The sequence below is a fragment of the Austrofundulus limnaeus genome, unplaced genomic scaffold (assembly GCF_001266775.1).
Source record: "Austrofundulus limnaeus strain Quisiro unplaced genomic scaffold, Austrofundulus_limnaeus-1.0 Scaffold60, whole genome shotgun sequence".
In the NCBI taxonomy this organism is placed as follows: Eukaryota; Metazoa; Chordata; class Actinopteri; order Cyprinodontiformes; family Rivulidae; genus Austrofundulus; species Austrofundulus limnaeus.
Genome location: NW_013952462.1, coordinates 885567 through 895705, shown reverse-complemented (window position 1 = coordinate 895705; position 10139 = coordinate 885567). Strand labels below are relative to the sequence as shown.

The 10139-nt window shown below is 39.8% G+C and overlaps 1 protein-coding gene across 4 annotated transcripts in view; it reads right to left on the bottom strand.

The window, feature by feature from the left end:
• Nucleotides 1-10139, bottom strand: part of plxna1b (plexin A1b) — a 199413-nt gene that overhangs the window by 54420 nt on the left and 134854 nt on the right. For all 4 annotated transcript variants that reach the window (XM_014009644.1, XM_014009646.1, XM_014009645.1 and 1 more), the window contains exon 10: nt 6771-6971. In XM_014009644.1, coding sequence (XP_013865098.1) covers nt 6771-6971 — 201 coding nt within the window. The remainder of the gene's footprint in view (nt 1-6770; nt 6972-10139) is intronic.

Here is a 10139-nt window from a genome sequence, read left to right as displayed (position 1 = left end):
GTTCAATACTTTTTTCCCCTGTGCCATTCCACATTATTACAAATAACTTCAATTCTGGACATTTATGGTTTCTTTATGTATGGATCACTTGGGTTGTTACCGACATCTGGTGAAAATTTCATGTCATTAGCACCTCTAGTAATATATTTACTGAGAAAAATGGTGACGTGCTTAATACTTATTTTACCCGCTGTAGAAGGAATAAAACTAGAAGTCTGAGTTGGGCACAGAGTAACAGATACATACGGACAGGTTCACAGTCAAATAATTAGTCATTCAAAAGCTGAAAAGCCAAAAATATCAAACATGCCCTGGGCAAGTTCACATATAGGAAGAGACAGGACTTTCTCCTTGTCTTGACAGTTTTTTTTTAAGGTGTTGACAGGAAAGTGTGACGATGCAACGTATCCTTCAGTCTACTGTATCTAACATCCTAGTTGTGAGATAAGTCACACAAGGACAGAGTAGAAAATAAGCAGAAGACACTGATTGAATTTTGGTCCATCTGAAATGTGTTTTACCAGAATAGATAAGGTTCAGCACACAGTGTACATCCAAATCTAGATTTTTACACCATCATGCTCTTTATACACACACAACTTCCAGGCAGATATGGCTTCCTAATCAAGGATCAAGTGGTAATCCTRCCCACAGCTTAGGAAGTGTGGATGTGTGTGTTGAGTATGTGTGAGGTCAGGCAACTCACAYTCAGTCTTCACTCATAATAAGGGCCTGTTAGCCAGTGCTAATCGCTAATGCTAACAGGATTGGAGAATGGCTGGACCCAGTTTCCCWGCTTATCTCTTGCACAGAAACGAGCATGCACATACACTCACACAAACACACACTTTTGCACTAATAGAAAGAAAAAGAGAGAGGGGAGTGGGGGGAAAATGCTGGCTTGAGAGAAAAATAATGCTGTCTTAGTCAACGTTTCTTATTTTTCAGCCAACACATTAAGCCAGCGTTAGCTTACAAGACATCTCTCTGGGAAAAWGTCTGAACTGTGGTAGTTTGCAGAAATGTCCATATTTTCTGTCACATTTTTGCCTCTGTTAACTTCATGCCATTTGTCTGGTGGCCTTTTTTTCTTGCCAGCTCCTTGCCACTGGTACAAACCATACAATATTTCTAACCACATCTATAAAACTATTTAAATCTTAGTGCTTTAAAAGGAGCAGTGTCAATCACAGATAGAAACTGGATTAATTTAGACAGACATTTAAAGATGAAATGCAATGTSTTCTTCTGGCTTATGACTTTTCATATGCAGTTAGTATGTCTTGTAAACCAAAGCWACTACTTATCAAAACTCACACACAATTGTGCCCAAATGTCTTCATACACATTTAATAAGTTCTAGAGGTACATTTCATTCTGCTCTGACACTCACTTTTGCTGCTTTTCTTTCTCTTTTTAATATTCATAAAGAAATTGAAAGTGTGGCACAGCTAGAGTATGTAGAGTAAAGGTTACAAATTGCAGGGACATGCGGAGAGAAATAGAAACGAGAAATAGATAATTAAAGAGGGGTGGAGGATGGGGTGGAGCAGTTGGCATATGATGATAGCTGCACAGCAATTAATTCTTATTTATCCGAGACAGGAGTGTGGGAGCTCTGCTTGTCACCTGTCAGAGAGGAGGAGGAGGAGGAGGAGAGAGGCAGCAAGCCAATGGCGTGATAGARGAGAAAAGAGAATGTGGAGGGCTGAATGGAAAAGGAGGGAAGGAAAGCAGACAGCACACAATAGGCAGTGTGGGACAGTGAAGGAATGTGTGTGATAGACAATGGAAGATGAATCAAAGTTTAAACAAAAACATGAGTGATACGACAAACAAACACCAGAATTCTCCAAGTTCTTAAAAACCCATTGAAAGACTGGCCTGAAATCAAAACCTGATTAATGTCATCTGAGCCATCACACGGCAAGAAAAAGCTGTCTTTAATCTGCAGCAACTCTCAGGAAATTCCAGTGAATTTATTGCCCTTTCAATCCCCCACATGTTACACGTACACACACGAAGCCCATAAGCCAATTAAAGAGAGCCAGTGTGTGGTGTGGCTGAATGAGATGGCAGGTCCAGTGTTTATATCTCATTAAGCTGTGCAAGGCCATGCCAGGCCATGCTGTACCWTACCTTGCTGCACCGACCCATCTCCGAGCAGCACCAAGCCCCCTCATTAGCRTCCTTTCTGCAACTTTCAGCCGCATGCTTGTGTTGAAATATGAACATGTTARGATGCTTTTAAAAGGAAAGCTTTACGATTTTTAATTGCAAATGATTATTTATATTAAAAGACCTCATAAAGCTGCAAACTGAAGTTTGTGTGAGRGTGGTGCAGTGTTTCTTACGACACTTCTACACCAGTGTGGTCTCTGTCAACCGCTCTCTCTGCAGACATGTTTGGCTCCTCTGTTTGTTCCATCTATCCATCCATTTATCTGTTTATTTYTCCTWCTTGTTTGCCACCATCCCCTCATTTTGGGAAATGAGGAGAGTCTCATTCTGCCCCCCACCCCACTCTTCTCATCATCCATCTTTCAATTTTGTTCTTCTATAGCCAGATCAAAACTTTTCCTCCTTTTTGTTTTCTCTCTTCTCACCCTCCTCCTTTCCCACAGCACAATTTTCTTCAAATCTCTCTGGTTGCTTCTGTCGTCTGCCTTCTTGCTGCATGTGTATGTGAGCATGTGCGAACGCACAAACACACACATTAGTGTTGGTCTCTGCTGCCTGACTGCAATTCATCATCATTTTATCTCCCTTAATTGGATGCCATCAGGACCCCTGAAACTTCACATCTCCTCTTTAACAAACAGCTGCTCTCTGCACACACAGAGGAATACACACAGAAACACACCCAATACCCAAACTAGATTTTCTCTCACTGCCCCCATGTATGCCTTTTTTCTCCACCAGTGAAGGGTTGGGGAGGAAAAAAAAGGGTGATGGAGTAGCTGACTGGTTTATCAGACAGAAGGTAATGGTGTTTGGCTCGTGCTGATATTATCTGTCCTCTCATTCCTGCCCTCCAGGGAGAAACAAGAAAGAAGGTTAAAGAGGGAGAGAGGGTAGGAAAGTGAAGACTTACAAATGAACAAAAAGCTAACGACACTGAGAAACAAAAAGGAAAAGCCTGCAACAGTTKGGGTTGCTTCTTTCGGCCTCAGTGTTGAAACCATCTCCAGCTGTTTTCTGTCAGCCCCGGTGACCCAAGAATGTGGTCATTTATGCACAAAAGCACGGTGTGTGGACAAGTGTTTGTTTGGCTCCCGTGACCCTTTTGGCAGTCTGAGAAGAACTTGCCAGCCCACTGCTCAGCATCCTATTGGCCCTTTCACCTCAACTGTGGTCTCTGAAGGGACAACACACACCACGAAGCTGCCTGGCACGGCTCTAGTGTAGATACCAGCTTGTTGTTTTGGTAGCTGTGCACCAGAGTTTACTTCTGCCATAAGGCCTGACTGAAAGCAATGTCGGTGGGATTTTTTGACACAAATATTTATAAAAGGGAACACTTCTTTCTCCTACTTACAAACAGATCAGTGCTGTCCTACTGTACTTATGGACRTAAGGTTTCATTCAATTTAACAACCTTCAAAAAAAATCTTGGAATTATGTTTAGCTAGGAGTCCAACTTTACAAGTGCAAACTGTGTCATGAATTATTTATTTCACAYTACAAACTTAAATAAAATTTAACACAGCAAAATTTAGAGCTCTGAGCTGTTTCTTAAAATCATTTTCCAAAAGTATGAATCTTCAAAGTGTTAACATAAAGTGGCCTACTTGTTTCATGTCTCAGCTGGCAAAAGCAAACTCTTTTTCAATCTTGTTTTATTTTTTTCTATGATCCACCTGCTCTTTTCCCTTTGGGATCAGTTGGTATGAACAGACACTTGATATTAAAAGAAACAAGTTCTCCCATGAGCACATAAGGATAGTCAATACCAGACAAAAGCAATGTGGAACTTAGGTTACGATATCATATATCATGTGAGCCACATATACAGTGGCTTATTGACAGCCTCCAGTCAGAGGATACTATATAAGCATATTAGGTTATCACAGTCAAAGTATGGGAAACTAGGGTTTAAACATGATCTGAGTGTGGACGTTGTAAATATCCCCTGGACAAGTTATAGTCTTCAGGATGGTGTGATGTTATTGTACAAAAGAAAAGAGTTGTGGCTTCAGGAGATACTTTTAAGCTCTCATCTTCACCCCCTTCCTTCTGTTCTTTTTAAAACTTCTTCCTCTCATTATTTCCCATTCATGCAACCTGAAAATTTTCTAGTGTGCACCAATTTCCCTAGTCCATCTTACTCCCTCTCATCTTCTATTTTTTGCCACTTCCATAGGCTTTATGACTACCAATTCCTCAAATTCTTAGCATTTATTCTTTATTGTTTTTTCCCATTCACCTTGATTTTGTCGTCTCTTAATCCCCACTGCTTTTCTACTTTTTATTTTACTTTAAAGCCTAGCTCAACAGCATCAACAATAAAATGTGTTGAAATAAATATGTCAGATTGACACARGTTTGGTAGAAACTTCTGAGTCTTRCAAAAGCAAGGATAAACCATAGATTAGCAACCTATTTCCCCACCATAAAGTAATATTTTTGCATTGGTCCAAGCCACAGACGTATCATGGGATCCACAGCCTAAGGTATGTTGGGGGATGCACATGCCAACATGCCTACAGACACTGATTAACCCCTTTCCTCATAGCCGTGTGTACAYATCAATGCAGTAGTGTGTATACAGGATAGAAGATGGAGTCTATTTCTGCTGTAATCACACATGATTCARAGAGTTGGATCTGAACACTGTTAAAGTATAAACAATTACAGAGCAACTGGTGTGAAAAGAAAGAGAAATATCGCTCTGGTCTATAAATGGATAAACTAATATTTAACGCCCTTTCCTCTAAAATTTGACTCCTGTGCTAAAATAAGAATCTCATCTTGATAATTTATGATGCATAAAAAATAGATAACCTCAAACCTGCATAAATTATGCCACAATGGCATCTTCATGCAGCTGCAACCCTTTACTTCTCTTGAATTTCAATATAAGAGTATAAACACTGTTTGTGCTACATCAGTATCTGATGCTGCAGTCAAGTTGCCTCTGCACATGCTAACAAGGACTAAGCGTTGACATCCCTGGGGTAATTATTGCTAGCATGTCTGCTGTGTGGACATCAAATGGAGATATTCAGCTTTTGGCTGGTGCYAGACTTTGCTGCTGATTAACTCTGGCCTTGCAGCTACAATAAACAGTCAATAAACAGACATCTTGCTGGAGACACAAACCTATTGCCTGATGATTACCACTGCCTACTGTGTATCAACACCTGTAGACTCCCTGTCAARGTAGACAGAATATTGACAGGTGCTACATATCACGACCCACAGAAAAACAAAGACTACTGCTTGGCTTGTTTGAACATAAGTATCCAAACCCAGAAATATTATGACTTTTAGGATTAAGTTGAAGCAAATCAACAAACSTCTACTAACCAAATATTACTTTAAGCGCCAGCTGTTTTCAAATCTTATGTCTAAAAAACAAACAGATTAGAGGAAGCACATAGCAGATCTGAACTTACAAGAAGCCTGAAAGACGATGTGACAAAAGTAAAAAACACCAGTGACTGAAAAGTATGGTAGACGAAGGGAGGAAGTCATAAAAAGATGAACTGACTCTACAGGCAGATGGAGTAAAAAAGATGGAGAGGAATAGAGCTGAGGTGTAAACATGATCAATCCGCTCCCAACTAGGTTCAGAGAGAGACTTCCTCTTCACATTTTCAGCCTCAGTGAAGCGCAACGCAAGCTACCTCTTATCTGTCATGCTAGTTTGAAAACACACGTACACACACACACACACACACACACACACACACACACATAGACATATTCTCAGGCCAAACAGACATGAACCTCAATACACAAGTACCTCCGTGTACTTGCAAACCCTCTACAGACACACAAACACACTGACAAACAGGACAGAAGTTCTGATTAAAACTTCTTAGGCAAAAATCAAATCTTGAGAACACTTTAATCCAGCTTACACTTATCCCTGCAAGTCAAAGCCACAAGTGCATTAGATATTACTATGTCTGATCCTCTCAAAATCAGGCCTAATCAATAATTTAAATCGTGTTCTACAAAATACTTGACCACTGCTTTTGGTTCAGATTACTACACAGACTAAAAAAGCTCAAATATATTTGTATACATCTTCYTTCAGATATTAATACTCACCAACAACATTTATTTGCCAACTAATGATTCACTGCAACATATCAGCACTGGGTCATTTATCTAGACTGTCAGCAGGCCAGTGTGCAAGAAGTGTTTAGTGATCCATCATGAAGGGGAGCATATTTATGTCCAGAATGATCATTAGCTGTAGGAGGCTATTATTTAACCCTGACCAAGTCAATGCCTTCACTGGAATTATGATTTAGTTACTTGGRTGTATCGATTAGGTCTAAAGGAACAATACAGGTGTGATTCTATATAAAATGCACAAGAATGTTTAACACTCTAGTGATTTACAGACAGGATAGGTTGAAGTTTGTAAATGCACAAGACAAAATGCATTCTTTTTTTTCTCCCCCCAAATGCAAARTGTTAGAATCCTTTTTCTAATACTGACTTAAAAACACATCACTACTACCACATGCTGTCTTCTCCAACAACATCAGTGCTTAAATGGCATCACATCATYGTTTCCCCTCTCTCTCACTCACCGATGTTTTCTGGCACTGGATGGACGAGCTGTTGAAGCGCAGTGCAGGAACGCTGTGGGCCTCCCCGTGGATGTGGAAGACACACTCGTAGTTCCTCTGACCAGACTGGGGCTGTGGTAGYTTTCTGGCAGCTAAGGTGATGGGCTTGGTCACGCCGACTGGGATGTAAATCTGGGTTGAAGGCAGAATCTGGGGGCAATCCTGAGATTTTAGGAAAAGAAAAACAAACATTCAACTTTTATCCCTAAAAGGAGGTTGTAATAGTTGCTCAACAGAACATGAAAAGCAAGTAAARGAGGAAAAACACTGTAGTAGGAGACTAGGAAGTATGATGAAATAAATGTTGCTGAGAAATGTGAGGGCTTTAGACTGCATATTATAATTGACTTTAAAGCAGCGCTCTCCAGTCTAAACAGCTCCACTGTGATGCATTTTCTACTTTGGTTACAAGCTTTTGCAACACTCCCACTAGACTTACACCACTTTGAAAGTATGCACATTTAAARGAGAAAGCTTTATTTTTACGTGGTTTATAGGAATATGATTATAAACTACTTAGATTACTACAATGCTACAGTGTGGATGCAGAAAGAAAAAACTCTAATCATGCATGGAATCAAATAATGAGTTTGTTGCATGTTTATGTGTGAATACGCGTGCAAATTTGTGATACTGGCCAGAACTGACAGTCTTGTTTAGATCATCTGGAAACAACTCATCCACTGATGGACACAACCCTAGAGGGTGTGTGTCCTTGCACAGATGTGTTTATGGCAAATGGCGTTCTAAATGTGCTGCTAGATTAAMTAAATATGTTTGTATCTGGTTAGTGGGCATGAACAAGATATGGCAGTCTGTTCAGTTCATAAACTTTCCAAGATGTGCATTTGTGCATGTGCTGGAAGAAATGAAGTCATTACGGTGTTCGTGTCGTAATTTGGCAGTGAGAAGCAAACCTTGTCAACAGAGACTGGGAGAAGAAACAAAAGAGGGGTGTGGGTGACATATCTTCAACAACATGAGCTTGGGTTTGGGTGGAACTAAGCTATCCTGTAATATACTGCAGAATCACTGCTAACAAATCATATAGTTTACAACCGGGAGACAAGTGACTCATAATAGAAGACATGAGCAGGGAGAAAATGCACACAGAGCTTATTATATAGGGCAAAAGGCTTTGAAACAATGCATTAAGATCCTCATAGATCTTTTGCTTAAAATACTGCTGTATCTATTTTAGCAAGGTCCTTGACATTCACTCTAACAAACACCCTCTACCACATTCTGTAAATTCAGACTATATTCTTTTTACCTTTTTGCTGCACACGTGTCATCTCATACGTTTCCTTCCCCTCACTGTTGCTGCTCTTTTTTAAAAACAAACATCTGGCTCCTTGTCAGTACTTACTTTCTTTTTTTTCCCTCCTCCACCTTTAGCTGTTGTACATTAGAAGCTACAGTTTGTCCCCAGGGCCTGAACACAATACCGGAGTTTGTTCATTAGCTTGCTTAGCCCTGGCTTTATGTGTCTGATCACACGCAAACAAAGCACAACACATAATGAGAGGGGGGAATACTACAGGACGAAGAAGCAGGATACAGAGGACCTGACGTATAATCAACTAGGAGGGAGGCGGGTAAGTGGAGGGAGGGTGAGGAGGGAAAATGGATGGTTTAGAAGGAAGGAGAAAGGTAGGAAGTAAGTGGGGTAGGAAAGGGTGAAATTAACAGTATGGAAATGGAAAGAAAGGAAGAAGGAAAAAGAAAGTGGTTTAATTGAGAGCAAAGGAAAAGCTACTGATACAAGAATGAGAAAAGATAAATGAAAAGTAAAAAAAACGGTAATTAAAAAGACTCAAGAAAAGAACTGTGGATGAATTTAAAGTTTAGAAATGTTAGAAGGTAAGGAAGAATATCTGCATCATTCTGCATCTTTTCAATCTATTTATCCACCAATCCATCTTCAGCCACATCATGTACCGAGCCCCCGACAATGTCCTACTTAATTAACTGCCTGGAGTCCCAGACAGCTCCAGAAAATTGATGGAGGGGGCCAGCAAAGGAGAGAGAGGAGGGAGAAGAAGAGAGAGAGGAAACAGAGATTGATTTGCACATGTAGCTTTTGAAGTCCTGACTCAGAAACGTACTGTACGCCTGTGTCAAAAGCAGTGGGTTTGCATCACCCCAGGTGCCATGAGATATAGAAAAAAAGGTTAGAGCATCCTGCTGCTTCTTAGTGAAAGCCAGTGAATAAAAAGCTAGCATAGCCTGTAGCATAATCTGCAGCTAAGCAATGTTTTATTCATCTGTCTATTGACTTTGTGTCAACTCCCTCGTCTGCTTGTCGTTTTATTCTCACAGTCCAATTTCCTTKGTGTATCCTTTTACTTTACACACATCCAAGCATTACAGAATATACCCCTTTAACAGATCAAATAAAAATTAGTTAAATACAAKGAATGTAAAATGAACTTTTAAAGCAGTTAGGAAAAGGATGCTACTGTCGTGGCAAAAAAAAAAGATTAGGAAGACAGGAAGACTCAGCTTTTTGTTTTTTAACAATTTATTACGAAGAAATGTCAAGCAGAACATCGRAAGTATGAGACAGACCCAAGTGATAGAATCTGTCTAACCTTAGATAGTCAGAGAAGGATCATTTGAGCAAACCTTATRAGTAAGAAATAACACCACTAGTCTTGTCATCACATGGAGGGTAACATGACCTAACATTGACCTATGAACAGATATACAATAAACAGGACAACACTCAARGAGGCCGTCTCGAAGAGCTGTTCCGTATCTTATCTGTGAATCCTARTTTTTTACAACTCTACCACTCTCCATAATATTCTAAATGTTTACACTTCATAGAAAATAGTTGGCAGTCTCTTTTACTMTAATGAAAGCCAGTAGAAAGTTAAACAATAAATAGTTTAATTTACACAAAATGTTTTGCAGGAATCAATAAATTCAACTTCAAAGGCACTTGTTTCTTCAAACATCTGTTCGAGACAGAGTGAAATGAAATGAAGATAGAACAGAGGACAAAAGTAGGAGACTAAGCAAGAGGAATAAATGAAAGTATTTTGCAGAAACAACTTCATTATTTGTGACACATGCCAAAAAGCTGACATTAGGTGCTACAAAGTACAGAATACACTGAAACAGTACACTACTGAGAGGTTTGGTTTGAAGCTGAATGAGATTTTTTCTTATAAATTTTGGTTCCTTCCTTCTCAGCTTTCTGTTTATCTGTGAAGACAGATGCTGTGGGTTTTCTTTGCCAGATGTGGCACAGCATCTGGCTGATCTCAGGATGACCAACATACAGGAAGTGTTTGTGTGTGTGTGTGTGTGTGTGTGTGTGTG